At 40.1% G+C, this 19,342-nt stretch overlaps 1 protein-coding gene across 3 annotated transcripts in view; it reads left to right on the plus strand.

The window, feature by feature from the left end:
• oxr1a (oxidation resistance 1a) overlaps nucleotides 1-19,342 on the plus strand; it is a 219,761-nt gene that overhangs the window by 150,118 nt on the left and 50,301 nt on the right. For all 3 annotated transcript variants that reach the window (XM_024267094.2, XM_024267097.2, XM_024267096.2), the window contains one exon: nucleotides 8,263-8,345. In XM_024267094.2, coding sequence (XP_024122862.1) covers nucleotides 8,263-8,345 — 83 coding nt within the window. The remainder of the gene's footprint in view (nucleotides 1-8,262; nucleotides 8,346-19,342) is intronic.

Below are 19,342 nucleotides of genomic sequence, written 5' to 3' on the forward strand. Positions count from 1 at the left end.
TAATGGTTTGTGACAGCCCTACAGTGGACAGGCGACCTGTCCAGGGCGTACCCCACCATCGCCCTGGAAGTGGGTTAAGAAAATGGAAGCAAACAGGACTTTCAAGTGTTCACCTGATTGGATTTATGATTTGACTTGTAGGCAAACAAATTCAGTTTTGAAAATGTGGTATTGGTGTCTTTAGCAGGACTGACCTGTTCTGGAGGGCTGCTGACTGTCTCTTCCCTCACTCTCTAAAGCTTTTAAAGTCCACCTCTGAGGAAAACCCTGTTATTAGAGTTTTTAACATGTATGTGTTGAATTTTTCTTCTGAAAGAGAACAACATTTAATAAGAAATCATTTTGTTTTTGCAATTCTGAGTATTTCTCCTTTTAAATCTGTCAATCAACCTGGATCAGAACCATACGGCTGGACATTACCCAGATTGATGGATGTTTTTATGTAGCAGCAGTGAAGATTTATGCTAGTGAGATACAGAGATATCATAATCAGACGGGAGGATCAGGGGCGGAGCAACAAAAGCCACGCCCCCTCAGAGGAGATTTTGAAAACAGAGGCTTCAGTTCAACACGAAAAATGTCTTTTTAAGACATTTAGGTTGTGAGATTTTGGTTAAAAACGTCATAATCATAATTAAAACACTGCTGGGAATGTTTTTTTCCTAAATAGTCGTAGGGGAACTTTATAACTGTTTCCTTTATAGCTTTTGATGTTCCATCATTACAATCATAAGCTCTCTTTTTGTTAGAAAGGGACATCTAAAAGATGTCCTATGTTTATTCTGACATGAAAAAGAATTCTCTCCTTCATTACCCGTCTGTGTTTGGTCTGACGTTCTTCAGCTGCTGACTGATGGCGTGCAGCACCTGCAGCATGGCTGTGGTGCAGAGCTCTAACCTCCTCTACTGTTTACAAGAGGGCTTTCTAAAAATAACTGCTGGGGAGGGCTATATTCAGCCAGACAGGGAGAACGGGGGAGCAGACCCAAAACTGGTTGCTTTAGTATTCGATGTTTTTTTCCGGGAGCTGCTTGCTTCAGTTTCTCACGGCTGCATTGGAAGTGAAGGGAACTATATATTTAGCGGCTATGATTCATACTCAGCAGATTGCATGGGTACAGAACACAGCATGCTTTTATTAGCATTCAGCGTTTGTCTACATTCATTCAGATTCATTATTGGGAAACACTTCCCTCTCAAAACTAACTGTAAAATGTTCGCCGTAGCTCTGCAGTTCATTGAGTAGTGCAGGATACATGTCCTCCAAACATGTTCTCATTCTCAGATCCTGTGCACTAAGCTGTAGTGAGGACAGTTGCTCTCAGAAAGTGGGCGTTGTTCTTTTGGGTGCAGTGTTGCGATCAGAGGCGGAGTCTTGGATGGTTTCTGGAGTGTTGCTGAGACCTCTGGTGACCGTTCATCCCAGACTGCAGCCGGGAGGCAGCTTTAGTTTGGGGAGCAGATCTTTAGTGTTGTCTGGAACCATTTGTGGTACGAACGGTACCTAGCCATGACCGATCATCTCTATGTTTCTTCTTTAATTTTTAAACCTGTTGTCCTTCAGTTACTCCTTCTGGTTCCTCCTTCGGAGAAGTTTAGCAGAACTGTGCATGTGAGCCTCAGCTGCTCTATAGTCTGTGAATGCATCCTTTGTGACTCCTAACCAAAAATGAAAACAGAAAAACCGACCGCTCCGTTTTCTGTCACTGTCAGTGCTGCCGGCGTTGTTCTGCTCACATTGAAAACATGAATCCTTTAAAAAGTCTGAATGACTTCAGATCTAGAGTCAGAACAATCATGAAGTGAGTGAGAAGTCTCCTGCTTCATTATTGTGTGACAGCAGATTATCAGAGCTCTGTGAAGCTGAACCCGTGGAGCTAACTGATCCCAGCTGTCAGAGCAGCACCGTCACCGTTTATCCATCTGCAAGGACACCACGACCACCACGCTGGGGCTTTTTTGAGTTTCCATGGTAACCGTAGATGTCTAAAGGCTAGCCTGAAATGTTTCCTCACAAACTGCAGCTGGTCGGGTTTTTGTTCCAGCCTCACATGAAGCGACACCAACCTACTGGGCGAGGTTTGGGGGTTTTGGTGACCGCAGGTGAGAGGCACACTGAGAGCGCCCCCAGGCTGATGCTCACTGAAGGTCTCTGCTGACACTAAAGACTTCTCCTGGCCAGCATGGTGCAGGGAAGTCTGGTAGTTTTTTTTTTTATAAGAAAGTAGCTGAAAATATGGAATTCTTGTGCAACAAAAAATACAATTAAAACATAAGCTAGACGAGGCAGAGCTGTAAAAGCAGATGTGAAGCATTTTGGTATCAAAATGTTCAGTACGTTTAGGAAAAGGGTGCTTATAGTTTTGGTTTTTAAGCTATTATGCGATTGATGCTAATTTATAGCCCTACGTTAGGTCTATAGTGCATTTTTCACACGTATGCAATATTTGTATAAAAACGTTCAGCAGGTTCAGGACGTTCATGTTTGTACTTTAGTATTCGTATTTCTTTACGGTTTTTAAGATTTTCTGCAATTTATTCTAATTTACTAGCCTCATTGAAAAATGAATAAGAAATTTTCAAATCCTTTAAAACTGTATGCACTTTTAAAACTTGTGCAAGTTTAGTATCAAAACTCTCAGCTTGTTCAGGACATTCGTGCTAATACTTTTGGTGTTCATGCATTTTACGGTTTTGGAGATTTTATGCAATTTATGCAAATTTACTAAACTCACTGAAAATTAACATGATTTTTTTTCAAATCCTATAAAATCTTTATGCACTTTTGAAACTGGTGTTGCTATCAAAGCATTTAGCTCATTCAGGAAATTCATATCTTTGGGGTTATTCGAAGTTAAGCTAATATTTTAGCAATGTACTAGTTTTTTGGCTAATTTGGCATCTACTGAGGATTTTTGAGCTAGTTTGGAGTTAAGCTAATACTAAAGCAACATGCTACCTTTTTTCCCCAATTTGGCATATACTGAGGTTTGTTGGATCAATTCTTAGTTATGCTAGAATTTTAGCAACATGTAAGCTTTTTGGGCTAAGCTAGTATTTTAGCAATGTGCTAGCTTTTATTGTCTAGTTTGGCAGCTGCTGAGCGTTTTGGGGATAATTTCAAGTTAAGCTAGTATTTTAGCTACATGATAGTTTCTTTAGTCTATTTGGCACCTATTGAGGTTTTAGGCTAATTCTGAGTTCATAACTTTTACATTTACATTTTTCTGCAATTTTTGCAATTTTTCAAGAAATTTTTCAAACTGCGCTTTGAAACCTTTGCAATTTGGTATCATAACGCTCAGAAGGTTTAGAACATTCCTGCTTTGAATGAATGAATGAGCACTATTTTTGCAATTTTATGCAATTTTTGTATTTTTCAAGAAATGTTTCTGATAGTTGTGCACTTTCTGCAAATGATCCGAGTTTGGCATCAAAACATTCAGCATGTTCAGGACATTATACAGCAGCTTAAGTTATTTTCTTCAGCATATTCAGCGACCATATTCAGCAAAAAGCATTCACACTAGCATTATCACAGGTAATGTAACTTTTCTACTTCAAGACCCTCTCCAATTAAAATAGTGTCTTTGGTGTTTTTAAATGTTCCTTTCCAAGTTTTCTGATGCTAGAGGACATAAACGAAGAATAAAAATGAAACTTCTAAGTGATTTTTCTTTACATTGAAATTGGTGTGAACTGAGTGAATTGTGAACAGATGAAAAAATCTGGTTTGAAAAAGAGGCCTTACTCAGTGTCAACAGTCTGGCACACAACTCAGTTGGAACCAGCCCTGTTCTGTGACAGCTCTAGAAAATGACAGATTTTTCAATTCTGCCGAAAAACAAGATAATCATGATAAAAAGCCCACTGGGAACACTTTGAAAATGGAAAGAACATGATCAGAGCGGGACTTTAAGGATGAAGTGTGGTCATTAAACACCGTTCAAGCAGAACTATTCAACGTCTTCAATTCTTCCTCTAACTTTGTATGCTGGAATCTCCAATAAAGCTGCTCTTACTTTTTCCTTTTTCAAAGCCTAACAGCACAATGAGTCAGAAACTCTAACAAGCTTAAAGACTACAGTGTCTTCTGGCAGGTTTGGTTAACACAAAGCTTAAACTAAACAAGAACACCCTTAAAAAAACAGACTGTCATTTTGTACCATTACAAATGTCTGAGTGGAATTTGTTCACCTTCTTTACCTGCACTGGTTAAATATTGAGAGGTGTGTCTGCAAACGGTAAAGGGAAACACATCTAATGTAATGTTTTGCTTTTGAACTCTTGCATCACATAAACTAACACACACATTGTGTGTAAAGATCAGTTACAAAGCGCGGCCCAGTGCCCTGACATGACCTGCAGCTGAACAAGAGTACGAATCAATCATAAAACAGCGGTTTATCCAAACGACGTTCATATGTTTGTCTCAGTGAGAAGAAGAGAAGATTCATCCTCTGAATAATTGATCGGGGATGTTTTTGTGTGGATGGTTTTTGAAACATTTTCACACCTTTTTCAGTTCTTCCCATCATATTGTTTTAAATCAGGAGTGTCAAACTCAATCGCACAAGGGGCCAAAATCCAAAACACATCTTAGGTCGTGGGCTGAGCAGGATAAACATTTATTGAACAGTCTAAAACTAAAATTTTAGAACTTTAAAAACTTAATTTTTTAACATAATTATGATCTACATATATAGCATTTCCTGTGATAATACTAGTGTGAATGCTGTAAGCTGAATTTGGCTGCTGAAGATGCTGAAATTGATGGCCAAAAATGTTGATAGCTGAAATCACTGAAGCTGATATCCAGCTAAAATATTAGCTAAAAGCCAAAATAGCCTTAAAAAAAAACTTAGGTTAGCCAAAACAGCTAGCATATGGCTGAGGAAATAGCTAGACTTCAAAATCGCCTAAAAAAAATGAAAAAGTCTAAATTAGCCAAAAAATCTAGCGTGCAGCTCAAATATTAGCTAAACTCCAAATAACCTAAAAAAATCTTAATAAATGCCAGAATAGTCCAAAAAGCTATCAAAATGAAAGTTTTTAAAACTTTAAAACTATGAATAATAAAAAGGCAGGAATATTATTCCAGAATAAATCAACTTAAACCTTAAGTGACTTTCAATATTTTACTCTCCATAAAAATATAGTCTGTCAAAATTACACAAGTTAGAAATAAGTGCAAGATAACATTGGAGTATTAATAACAATAAAATAAAATGATCTGGAGGGCCGGATAGAATTACCTTGACTTTGACACAAGTTTTAATTGAACCTGTCAGAGTTTTTGTTTTCTTCATCTGACTGCTTTTCTCTGCTGATACCTTGTCATTGGTGTGAACATGCTGCCTTTGAAATCAGACATCCACCGCCGTTTCCAGGTTATTTTTCTCCGATTGCAGCTTCTTCAAGATTATAAGAGGATAAACGTGTGTGTGACAACTCTGCTCATAAACAGAGCAGCTTTTGTCATAAGTTTAGCCTTTCTCAGACTCCAAAGGCGTCGGAATGCCCAGGCATCACACCGTCCTCTGATGACAGGAAAATCAATGAGGTCACATTTCAGTTTGAATGTGGCTTTAATGTAAATGTCACCCCTCCTTGATGTGGAGCGCTCCCTACGCCCCAGAGATAAACAGCTGCTGTGTGATCCATGTTTGAGGTGCCGGTCCGAAGATGTGGTTAAAGGAAGCTTGTTAACCCCGAACAGCGACGGAAAGACATTCGTGATGCCTTCAGGTCAAACATCTCAGTCTCCTTTTTGGCTTCTCCCACTTAATAGTCATCAATGCTTAACAACGGGATCAGAGGAAAGGATAACTGCATTCGAGGTTAGAATCTAGTCCAGGAGTCCCCAAAGTACGGGCCGGATCCAGCCCTCCTCCACATTTGGCCCAGGCCAACGAAACTGTTTTGGCTAAAATATACCGTATTTTCTGGACTATAAGCCGCACCTGTATATAAGGCGCACCTGCTCAATTTAAAAAAAAGAAGAAAAAAAAAGAAATACAAGCCGCACTGGACTATAAGCCGCAGATATCTATGTTGAAAAATGTGATATTTACTGCATGTAGAGAACAATTTTGTATTTTGAATGTACATGTATCTACCTGCTGTCTCCAGCGTCTCAGCATAGATTAATTGATGCTATGCTTGTGTAGAGCAGTGCGTTTTCCTTCCTAGATAGCAAGCTCCATGGCCCTCAACTTAAAATGTGCACCACACAAACTTCTTTGTGGGATTTCCATGATGAAGAAGCGAGGATTTGAAAATAATTACCAGTTAGTAATTTGTCATGAGTGTTCTATCTGCTAAAGAAAAAGTAGTGTTGGCTAGTCTGATTTACATAGATTTTTTTGTCTCTTGTTTTTGATTCTATTTCCGGTTAGAGCTCCCCTAACAGTGGAGGAAAAATCCACACAATAGCCGCACCTTTGTATAAGCCGCATGGTTCAAAACTTAGGAAAAAAGTAGCGGCTTATAGTCCAGAAAATACGGTACCATTTTTAGACTAATTTGGGATTTAGCTAATATTTTTTGTTTTTTGTTTTGGCTACTTTTGGCTTTTTTCTGTTTTTTAGGCTAATTTTGAATATTTGAGCTTTATGCTAATTGTTTTGGCTAAATTAGACATTTTTCCGGTTTTGCAGGCTAATTCATTCATTCATTCATTCATTCATCGTTTTGTAGGCTAATTTTGCATTTAGCTAATATTTTAGCTTTATGCTAGCTGTTTTGGCTAAATTAAACATTTTTCCAGTTTTGTTGGCTAATTTTGCATTTAGCTAAAATTTTAGCTACATGCTAGCTGTTTGGGTTAATTTAGGCGTTTTTCAGTTTTTTAGACTAGTTTGAAGTTTAGATAATATTTTAGCTTTATGTTAGCTGATTCAGCAAAATTAGAATTTTTTTCAAATTTTTAGGCTAATTTAGAATTTAGCTAATATTTCGGGTGCATGCTAGCTGTTTTGGCTAATTTTGAATTTTTTTTAGCTTTTTCTCTAATATTTTAGCTAGCTATCAGTTTCAGCATTTCAATCGCTTAGAAATTTAATTTCAGCTTCAGTGTTTTTAGCTATAAATTTAAGCATCTTCAGCTATTAATATATCACATTTAATGCTATCTAGTTTTTAAAATGTTTTAGTATTTTTTTGTGAAGATTACTGAAAATAATTATTTAAAATTTGTCTATGTGTGGCTTCCTGGAAAACTGTAAATGTTAACGTTTAGGCTGTACTTGTTACACTTTTTCTGTTTGCCTACAAACTAATCCCTGCCCAGAGAAGGAAACAGTTCTATGGCCCACACAAGAAAAAGTTTGGAGACCCCTGATCTGCTCAACCACTCGACAGCATTCCCTTCAGTCCCAAGAGTCTCCTTCCAGTTTCTTCAATCTTCTGTCTTATCGTTGGCTTCTATCCTTCATCTGATGGGTTTCAATATTCCAGCTTTCCTTTGCCTTCATCTCCATGCCCTCACTCAGCCCCCAATCTTCTTCCTGGCTCACTTCCATCTCTCTGTTCCCATTAACTCTTTCATGAACTGTAGCCTCTGAACTGCTCATCTGTACAGTGTGGTATGTTGTGATTTACTCTTTCCTTCAAGTATTCTTCTACCCTTGTGCTTCTGTTTTGTCTTTGTCACTTTGTTCATTCAAGAAAAGCATTTTAGCTTCTAAAATGTCCAAATATTCCCTCATCAACTGCTCTGCTCTCCATCGACTGTCACCATCTTGCCACATCCTTCTTTTACCCAACCAGCTCATAGCTCCGAACCCCCCTTCTCCTCCCCATCCACCCTATGGTTCAGCCCCCGCTTCGCTTCCTCTGCCTTTTTTTTAGCAAACCCCACTTCCCATTTGAATCCATCTCCTCCTCCTCCTCCTCCCAGGCTCGCAACCAGAGCGCTGATGTCCTAATGGAGGTCAGACCGGTTTCTGTCAGCCGTGAGAGGCGGCAGGGGGAGGAAGCCAAGGTGAAGCGCTTTCGACGGCTGTGGTGGCGCTGCGCGGCGGGGCAGGGAGGAGAGAGAGGACGGCAGAGCGAGGGGAGGACAGTGTGATGGAGAGAGAGCGGGAGGACAGAACAGAGAGAGAGGAAGGGGGTCCGGCGCTCATCGCTCTCATTGCTGGCTGGCTCGCTCACAGTTGACGAATGAGCTGTCTCCCCACAGCGCTGGGAAACGGCAGCTTGTGACAAGCTGGGGAGAGAGGAACATGAATGTAATGCGCACCTTGCCTCGTTTGCTTTCAGACACCGGCCAGAAGAAGACCCCGGAAAAGAAGGATGGGAGGCGCATGTCGTTCCAGAGACCCAAAGGGACCATCGAATATTCAGTGAGTGAGCGTGATGCTGCTGCGAGCTGCTGCCCTGTGATGTTTCCATGCTGCTGTCTGTGCTGGTGCTGCTGCCTCTGTGTTTGTGGATGTGTCGTCTCCGTAGCTCCGATTAGCTCCGGCAGTCTTCAGGCTGTTTCCAATCCGGCTCTCCTGCTGAAGGAGAAGTGTGAGGATTTCTGATTTGGTCTAACACCCCCCACCCCCTTCGTGAACTGTTTACAGAAAGTGTGTGCGTGCGCATGTGTAAACAGGCGTGCAGGGCAGCCGACAGAGAGCTGGTGGAACGCTGGGTTCTGCAGGATTCTGCATGGGAAGGTGAACGGTGCTGCTCCCAGGCAGTTTGTTTTCTACTTGTTCTGCGCTCTGAGAGGAAAGTGAGCGTTCCGTCACACAAAGCTCTAGAATGACCTTCCAACTGCATTGTCATCTCTATTGATTTAGCTGTTGTGAGGGAGGGGAGGGGGGCGGGAGGGGGGAAGACTCGGTCTTCCGAGCTGTCTTTGCTCCGTCTGTTGTGTTCTTCAAATGACCCTCAAATGCAGCTGCAGTCAGACTTCTTTTGCTGGCTGTTTTCTCCGTGGCAACAGCGAGCAGCGGGAGAGCGGCGGCCTGGTGCCGGCCGTCTGTCGTCTTCTGCCGAGAGCGGACGCGGTAAGAGGGCGGGAGGTCTTGGTCTTGCTGGCTCTCCACACTCCGCTCCAACAGCTATTGACCCCATCAGGAGCGGCATCAGCTGATCGCCCAGGCTTTGTTTACCTCACTGAGACTTGATGCTGCTGCTATGATGTTTCGTCTGGGTTCTGATATTAACGGCGGGACTCAGAGCTGGACAAATATGCAGGAGAAAATCCACTTTTCGTTTTCTTATTATAAGCCCTCAGTAGATTTTCCTGCAGCGTGATGGATGGATTGAGCGCTGGCATTTCGTTTCTGTCACTTGACATGCCGCCGCAGCAAACAGAGGAGATATAACGTGAGGCAAATCCCATCGATTGGGAAGCATCTTTATCCTAAACTCATCTCCTGCACCGGTGGGAACGGGTGTTGTCTTATTTCGCTCTTCAGGAGACGAGTTTATAAATATCATCTGGCATCCACCGGAAAAGGAAGATTTCCCCCTGTGTGGGCCTGTTAACGCCGGCTCTGCTCCCTCCACACAAGCTTCTTTATCTCCCCCTTTCCTTTATATTGAGAAATAACCTGAGCAGCTAAAGCCCATCTGCCTCCACGCTGATAACGCCAGTCCAATCAGCTCAGACCCGCTACTGGCTGACCCGCATCCAATTAAAACACTGTTTAAGTCTCTGGGAACAACTTGGATAGATGAGGAGACAGAAAGATGGAGACAAAAGGAAGTAAAGAGCAAAAGATGGAGGGAAAAAAGAGAAACAGCACCGGCCCCGTGTTTCTGTCCGCTGACCGCTGCTTTTCTCACGCCGAACTGTTGAATTGGAGAAAACCTGCAATAACAAGTGGTGAACCTTCACCTAAAAGGAGAAGTCAGCATAAAATAATAGAAGCATAAATACTTCTGATAAATGTAAATTAACCGCAGAACATCCTAACACAATTTGACAAAAAAACAGCAACATAACAATATTTGAGTGAGGCTTTATTTAGCCCGGTGGTCAGCAACCTCTAACAGTAAAAGAATCATTTAGGCTCGTTTTCTACTGATCAAAACCTAGAAAGAGCTGCATAGTCTAACTTTAGCTTCTAGGAAATTTGGATTTCCATTCATGACCTTCTTTTTTTAATAATAAATATGAATTTTGTCATTTTTTTGGGCACGAACAAAAGCAAAAATATAAAAAGAACCTAGCATCTCTTAAAAGGTGATTATTTTTTTTGTGTGCTTATTTTCAAAATAAAATGTTCTAAACAGGACCATCTAAGTGCAGTTCTGAACAGCTAGTAACCAATGTTGTTCAGCATAAGGTAATATGTGATTTTAACTCATCAAAGATCAAACTTTTTACCAAAGTTTTTCTTTCCATATCAAATCTGTTCATTCTGGAGGTAGAGTTGATCAAACAAGACGTCTTCAGGTCAACAGGATGTAAAAACCTACATAGTTTATCATCTATGTGAACCTCAGACATCAATTTATAAATGTAACTAATATAAATTAAATAAATGCTAATTAAGTAATCCTTACTTTAAAAATTGCTATTTTAGTTTTTTCTTTTATTTATTTATTTTGTTCTTTTTCCCCTCTTTGTCCTCATCAGTCTTACACTGCTGGGTTTTGTTATTTTAGTTTGGGGTTGGATCTTGGTAGTCTTAGTTTTCAGGCTTTGTTTATTTGTTTTCTTTAGGTAGTTTTGGTTAGACAGACATTATCAGGAGCTGCTGACTCTGACGGTCGACATGTCTGGATCAGCAGTCTCCATGACTTATTTTATGTTTGGAACCACCATGGAGAGATAAAAGAGACACATGTGGATCCCTGCAGACCCCTGATTTAGATTCCAAAACCAGTCATCAGATACACACCCTGCCCTGAAACAGCTTGTAAGGTTTACTTTGGTATTGTGTCAATAACATTTACTCATAAAAATGTCAGGCCAAAGAACAGAGGTTAATGTAAGTACAGTTCTGAATAATACTATTTTAATTATATGAAGAAGATCTATTGGTTTTTGATGGGACGTTTACAACTAGCGGTTTTAGCTCTAATTTCTCCTCCAAACTGTTTGTCAGAGCCCGAGGGTTTGCTTGGAAGTTTGTTTAATGTGGGTGTCGATGTGTCCTAGATTTTATGTAAACACAATCCCTGCTCCAAGTTCTTTTTTCACTTCCTCTCTACTGCCTCTAACATTAAAAAAAGAAACTCAGAAGGAACTGCTTTGTCTTATTTAACCCCAGATTATGCTCAGATCCCTCTTAAACCCAGCTGTTAACGTGTGAAGTCAGTATTAGAAACACACCAATGTGAAACAGTTATGTTTGGGATGAGCTGGATTTATTTTTGAATTCTTTTGGCCGTCTGCTTTGGGCTCTTTTGGGCCGCTGTAGTGCTCTCAGCAGAATTGGCACCGCAAACCTCTCATTAGGTTTTGTGTAGAGACACAAGAGAGCCGTTTGGAGGGGAGGGACTGTCTGAATATCAGAGTCGTAGAGCTGGGAGGGAAAAAGGAAGCTGTCAGCCTTCATCATATAGTCTCCTTTGCCAACAAACACGAGGAGTCACATGCAGTTAGGAACACTTCACAGAGGCTGGCTGTGGAGAAGCAGCTGTGGTGTTTTCCAGAAGGAAACCTTCTTAAATAGTGTTTGGATTCCTGTCTGCAGAATGACCTCAGGGACCTTCAAGGTCATTTAGTCAGTGCTCGTGTCACTATTGTCCAGATTAACTATGAATGTCAAGACTGAACTTAAATTATGGATCTAAAATTGAATAAAATATACCGTATTTTCTGGAGTATAAGTCGCTGTTTTTTTCATAGTTTAGCCAGGGGTGTGATTTATACTCAGGAGTGACTTATTTGTGTTTTAGGTTTTTTAGACGTCAAAAGGGTTATATATTTGTTATAACCACCAGTTGTCCTTTAGCGGTTGTTTCCTCTAACAACCACTAGAGGGCGCTGCATCTGAGTATAAAGCCCAATCCGAATTCTTCCCTTCTCCTTCATTTATCCCTCCAAACGGAGAGTTATGAAAAATAGTGTCTAATATTTCGGACGTCACTTTCATTCAATGATGTCACCAATAATCGCCGGTCCACTAGCGTTAGCACGGAGCTTCCATCGCGCAAATATACAAAAAAACAGCGTTTTTTTAAACTTTAAAAAGGACATGCTACCACATAAAGTTACTTACATTTATATGTAAACTTCTGTGCTTCAGAGGGCACCCACGTGAAGAAAAGCTCTTCTCAGCACCATGCGGACTTTATATCCCGGACACACTTGAACTCAAACTGCCCTTCAAATGGAGGGGGGAGGGAGAAGGGAGGAATTCAGATGAAGTATTTGCTAACAGCAGCAGAAGAAGAAGTGTCGTCCAAAACAAACATGGAAGAGAATCTGATTGTTTTCCTCTTAAATGTTTTTTCTGATACGATCAAACGATCGGTATTCATCTTTTTATTTATTTACTCTGGGCTTGGCAGATTTGTTCTGAAACGTCAGACTTTTCTCCCAAATGTGCAATTCATACAGTATATGATTTTTTCTTCTTGATTAGACATTTTTTGCTCTTGCGACTTATACTCCGGAAATGTGATAGTTACATTTATTAATTCATCTCAGCAGCTCACAATCATATTTTTTGAAGGTGCTGAACAAACATCAACTATAATTAATAATAATCTACTATATTCCAATAAACGTGTCTTAGTGTTAGATCATAATAGTCTTTTTAAAGACCCAGTCCCATCAAAGTGGTGTGTTGGTGTTCTTGTAGCATTTTTTTCATTAGAGAACATATATAAAGAAAATTTAGATTAGAACTTCATTTTTGAGTATTTCTTAACTCAAATTGCTCGACTCCATTCTGATGCATCCACTTAAAGACAAATAGATCCATGAACGTCTCAGTTCTCCTCGTCTGAGCTGGAATCTGGATCTAGTATTAGATTGGGGTTGTGAGGAGCTGTAAGCTAGCAGTAGAGCTTGTAAACAGATGGATGATGGGAATTAAGGATGGGCTCACTCTGGACCAGTGGTCCCACCCACAACTCAGAGGTGAATTTCTGATGAATTCAACTCCATTTTTTTAATCTTACGGCAGTTTAAGCTAAATGTTAGGGTTTAATACTTAAAAACGTAACTTTTCCACTGAACTGATTAGTTTTCTCTGTGGTCCCGAGTCTGAACACGGTGAAAACTGGTCACTGATCCTCTTCCAGTTTGGTGGACCTCTGCTGGGCTGTTGTTAGAGGACTTCAGGGACATTAGACGAGTTGGAGTCTGAACATCAGGTGTGTGTTTGTGCACACTCAGATGTGTGCTAATTGCAATCTTAACTCCTTATTCTCATCAGTTACTGTGATTGCATTATGCAGTTCTCTGTTGCAAAGGAGATCCCTCTGATGAAGGGGATTCAATGCTTTACATTTAAGTCATTGGAGGGGGGGGGTAGATGTCTGCTAATCATTTGCATTTTGTTTTAATATTTAGACATGATAAATATTGTTTTTAGACATTTGTTTAACAGAGAAATATGTGTTAATTTAAACTGTTCATTATGAACAGCTTTTTTAGGTATATCTAAACCGGGGGTGTCATAGTTCATCGCAAAGGGGGAAAAAAAATCCTAAACACGCCTTAGGTCGCGGGCCAAACAAGATGAACATTTATTGAACATTAAGCATACATTTCTTGTATGTATCATCTGTATTTTCCCCTTTCAATATTATTTATGTCGCCCAATATCACAAAAGATGGCCTCATTGGCCTATATGTTAGTATTTTTACAGAAGCAGAAGTCTGTCGTAAAATATAAACAAAAGCTAAAAATTAAACAGACTGAATAAAACTGGTTATCCCTGCCCTTAGACCCTCCTTCTCGAGAAGGAAAACCTCCTAAAAACCTGATTCCAGGAAAAAATGTCCTCATGAAGGGGGGATCCTCTCCCAGGACAGACAGACAACTTACCAGGACTATGAAAGAGGAATTAGCTCATCTAACTCTACAACTCTGTATTTGAATAGAGTTCAGCCAGATAGGACTGGGGGACAGGTGGGAGCGCCTCAGGGTCCCCCCAAAGGAGCTGGAGGAAGTGGCCGGGGAGAGGGAAGTCTGAGAATCTCTGCCCCCATGACCCGGTCCAGGAGGAGCAGAAGAAGATGGAGAGTGAACACTTGTTTTCATTATTCTGTATTTTCACCTCTATTAATAGAGTAATGACAGTCTGAGTTTGATCTAAAAAACTACCTATAGTTACTTAAGTAGGAATTTCTATTATTACTAGTTTTTTCTGTGTTTTGTTTTGATTTTAATAGATTTCGGTGGTAAATTTGTGCTTGATAAGCGACTGGCGTAAATGTATTGTATTTACGATTAGGCAGCTCAGTATCTTGCTTGTTACACAGAGGATGCAACAATTGCCTCATGATTTTCTCACCTTATGGAAGAAAAGCAAGCAAGTCATTTTGAATCGTACCTTTCTGACCTGAACTGCCAGTGTGAAAGAGCTGTTCAGTTCCTAACGTGTGAACTGCCCCACAGAATCTAAAGGAGGATTTCTCCCTTTGCGTTTGGGTGACAGTTGAACTGCCTTTGCCGCCTCTCGCGTGTCACAGAGTTCATGTTTGTCTCAGCACGTCAGCTGGAGGTCATCAGGGCCTGCAGCAGCAGCAGGTCAGAGCCTGACACAGAAGAATTCATGGGGGAGTGAAAAGGAGATAGCAAGCTTGCTTTGTGTTGCCTTGAAAAGGACAGAATAATGCTCCTTCTTCCCACGTTTCTCGTAGTAGCTCTAAGTTTAGGTCTGGAACCGATCAGCAGGGCTATATACCTTTAGGTAATGATGGCAAAGTTGCCAAGGCAACTGACATGCTGAAGCTGACTGTCATCTTTCATCATAAAGCATTGAGAAAAGTGGAATAATTATGAGAATATTTGGTTCTGTTTTCTTTACATTTTAAAGCGACCAAACCATGATTTATTTAGCCTTTCAGAGTGAACTATATCCATATTTGTGATCATATATTACCTTCGGAACACGAAAAAGCAAATTATTTATGAAATATGAGTCATTTTTGTGGACCGCTTTAATACCCGGAAGTAAAATGACTTGATCTCTGAGGCTCCACCTTTCACTCCTTGTCGGTCCCGCCCATTTCACGACGTCATTTTTGAGCCTGCCCATAGACCGTCAATGAGCCTCCTCACTAAACAAACAACCTCGAAACTATTCTTAAAGCTGGAAATACAGATTGTGGACTCTTACACTGCTGACCCACAATCTGATCCTGAAGACACATTGTGTTTTTGTATTTACACACAGGGGAAATACCACTTCATGTGCTTCTCTCATTTATGTTGTTATCATGTATCTGCACACTTTTACAGTTAATGAAATACTACAAGACCGTCAATACGGGAGGTGCAACGTGCGTGGAAGTTGTAGTGTTAGCTGGTGTGTTCTATGCTCATGGTAAACTGCATGATTTTCTTACAGGTCTGAACTCTTCATCGTTTGATTGTAGGAATGGTTCCGGCTCTGAGGTTTAATCCACTTTGATACATGCCAAGGTTATCAAACAGTCATCTGTGAAGTGGTGGTCACAGACCGCTGGCGGATCTGTGGCGCTCCCAAACATAAAATCCAACCACTTTTGATGTGCTGGCTCTTCTTTTGAAAAGTTTAAACAAACACTTAAACCTCTCACAGCCAAAAACACATTTTCTACACTTCAGACATGGTCTTACGATCCGTTATCTTTACCCTGCTGATTACATACAAGATGAGCTACACGTGGGTGAGTGTTCGTTGGAGTCTGGGGGCGGAGCTTGCAGCACAGATTCTTCCTGCAGGGGGCGGTTCACATCATGCTGACGTCAGCACGTTAGGACCCGCTCATTTTCGTGGGTATGGGAGGGGCTGCTGCTGAGAGTGCAGGTTTTTCTGCATGAACGGATCAAAATACCTCTTAGGGTTTCTTTATAGAGAGGAATGAACAGGATAATACACTTAAAACCTCAAAAAGTAGAATTTTCATGGTATGGCCCCTTTAAAATGGATTCAGTTAAAAAAAATGTCCTGCATAAAGATGTCTGATAAGACTGGTTGGTTGACCTTCACAGTGAACCGTCTGCTGTAGTTTGGTGGACATGCTTCATACCTGAGGTTCTGAGGATGGAAGCCCTCTGGTTAATTGGCCGTTCTTCCTGAATGGCTGTCCTCCTTGCTTGACAAGGTGACCGATGGCTCGTCGGTTACTCAAACTCCCCACCCCCCACCGCCTCTCTAACCTTATCCTGCCAAGGAGGGGTGTCAGGATGACAGAGAGAAGCTTAATTATTCATCCAACTTTGAGATGAATAACGGGGATTATCGATTTTGTGAGGAAGAGGATTGAGTCTGCCTGTCATTAACGGCCATGATACTGATTGTGATTACCCTCCGTTTCCCTCACTCACTCGTCCTTGTGTCAATAACAGCTCTTTATCCATGGGTCATGTTTGCTTGTCCCGTCGTCTGAGACTTAATTGAGTTTGAGACGGCTCCTCTTACACTGTGATCAATGGCTGTATCTCTGAGGTTTGGTGGAGTCAAATGTACCGTTTGCCACAAAGGCTTGGTGATGTATGAAGCTGGCTGTGTGGCTAATAGGTCGGCTTTGTCTGCATTATATGCTAATTAAGTCTAAAAGCATATATTAACTAGAAAAGTTGCATCACCTGCGATATTGGCAGTGTGAATGCTTTTTGCTGAAAATAGTCACTGAAGATGCTGAAGATTTTTGCTGAAAATGGTGACGCCATTAACTTTAAATTAAGGGATTTGCTGAAAATGCAAAAGCTATTTGCCAAATGTTAAATTTGCTAAAAGACTGGAAATTTCGTTTAAAAACTATGAAAGAGTGCTGAATTTGACCTAAATTTCTGAAAAATGTGTAGTAATATTATTTTAACATTTCTAATACATAGTAATTAAAAAAAAAAGTGTGTTGCTTAAATGCTCTAAATAAACCTAAAGAAAATCCAGTAGATAACAAATTAGCCAAAACTGTTAGCATGTTGATAAAATAAAATTCCAAATTAGACCAAAAAACCTTAGTAGATGCCAAATTAGCTAAAAAATCTAGCTCGTTGCTTAAATACTATCTAAACTCCACAATAGTCTAAAATTCATTAGTAAACTAAATTAGTCAAAAATGTTAGCATTTTGATAATATTAGCAAAACTCCAAATTAGCCTAAAAACCTAAGTAGATAACAAATTAGCAAAAAAAGCTAGCTCGTTGCTTAAATACTAGTTAAACTCCACATTAGCCTAAAGTTCCTCAGTAAACTATATTAGTCAAAAACATTAGCATGTTGCTTAAATATTATCTAAACTCTAAATTAGCCTTGAAACCCCAAGTAGATAACAAATTAGCCAAAAATGTTAGTATGTTAACAAAATATTAGCTAAACTTCAAATTAGCATAAAAACCTTAGTAGATTCAAAATTAGCAACAACAACAAAAAAACTAGCTTGTTGCTTAAATACTAGCTAAATTCCACAATAGCCTAAAATTCCTCAATAAAATAAATTTGTCAAAGTTAGCATGTTGCTAAAATAGAAGCTAAACTCTGCATTGGGCTTAAAAAAACCCAGTAAAAAACATATTAGCCAAAAACGTTAGCATGTTGCTAAAATATTATGTAAACTCCTTTTTTTTTTATTACTCTAAAAGATGAAAACACAGCCCATGAATATATTTAAAGGCTTGTTCCTAATATATTTAAAGTTTTGAAATTTGAAGACTTTCTCCTTCATTTCCTATGGGGCTTATTTTGCTCAATATTTCAAAAACTATAAATTTTATGAAAACAAAAATACAAGCAGTAATGTCCTGAACGAGCTGAACGTTTTTTATACCGAGATTATTGAAATCACTGAAAGTGTGATTGAGTTTTTATGTGTTGAAAAACGTACAGAAAGGAGCAGGAGAATCACTATAGTGTGAATGATTACTGAACATTCAAACTGTTATTTCTACAGTGCTCACTGTACCTTCACTGCCATATTTGTGTTGTCATCCGACCCTGTTTGTTGCACATACATTATGTTGGTAGATGCTAGCTAGTGTTAGGTGAGAGGCAACGTCTGACCTTAAATTGCTAAGTGCTGCTCGGAACTGTAAGAGATCTTTAAATGTCTTGCAAACCTATAACTTGGTTTTATGCTGAGCAACAGAGGAGCTATTAAGCTAAAAATAAAATAAATTGTTCATGGTTGAGACTGTAGCAAGGAGCACCCAGGGAGAATCAATGTTCTCTCCTGCACCAGCCGATCTGACTCTGCTGGAGCTTCGTTAACTCTTTATCCTCCCAGCTGAGAGAAGCCCACTCGATGGTGAAGGTCAGTCTTCATATGCTGCCCGCATAAAGGACAACCAGACGGTTGTAAATTCTCTTACGAGTCACATGTTTAGTCACAACCAACCTTCGTAATCATTTCTATTGTCTTGAGTGCACAGAAGTTATTCTTCCTTTTATGGCCGTGTTGTAAATACATGACAAGCTCATGTTTCCGTGTGTCTTTGTTGTGTCACGCAGACTTTGTCTCCACGTCTCTGATCTCTGTGACACCCCCCGTCCCCTCAGTGACAGCATATTTATCAAGCTGACTTGCGGCTGTTGTCTGAATGAAAAGCAGCTCCCCTTTTAGGGAACCAATAAACCTGCAAGCCCTCCTGTCAAAGAGGTGTGTGCAGCAGCTGTTAATGAAGGAGGTGTTTCAGATGCAACAGCAGCTTGTCACCACATCCTCTTTTTATCTGCGTTGTACTTCGGCTCCAGTGGTTTCTCTTAGATAAAAGCCACTGAGGGGTTTCCTGCGTCTAAGGGGTGCTGCTACATTGATTTCATTGCAGAAATCGGCACACTGAGGCCTCGCAGGCATGTCGTTTGTTTACTACACTCATGGGATTTGTCTCTTGCCATTTCTTTGGTTTCTGTCCAGCTTCCATTTATCTTGATTTCAGCTGATTAAATTGTTGTATTAAATCTGGGCCGTTGAACAAGCAGTATCAATCTAAATGTATCATCAGAAATATGACGGATGCTCTCCAATTACATTTGTGTCAATGAAAGTTTTAGCTTTTAATCAAACCATATAATGTAATAAGCTCAAAAGACTGCTTTTATTGTTTATTTACAATTGACTTTAGAAAAATCTCTCTGAATCGGTTTGGGTGGAGTCATGTTAATATCTTTTCCTTGTTGGAAGAAAAGGGTTTTACTTGTTTGTTGAGTTTTGTTTTTGGGCCTTAACATCGGGGTAGAGATGTTTGCATGTCTGCAGTTCTCAAGCATCATGAAGCGACAGCAACA

The sequence above is a fragment of the Oryzias melastigma genome, linkage group LG16 (assembly GCF_002922805.2).
Source record: "Oryzias melastigma strain HK-1 linkage group LG16, ASM292280v2, whole genome shotgun sequence".
Classification (NCBI taxonomy): Eukaryota; Metazoa; Chordata; class Actinopteri; order Beloniformes; family Adrianichthyidae; genus Oryzias; species Oryzias melastigma.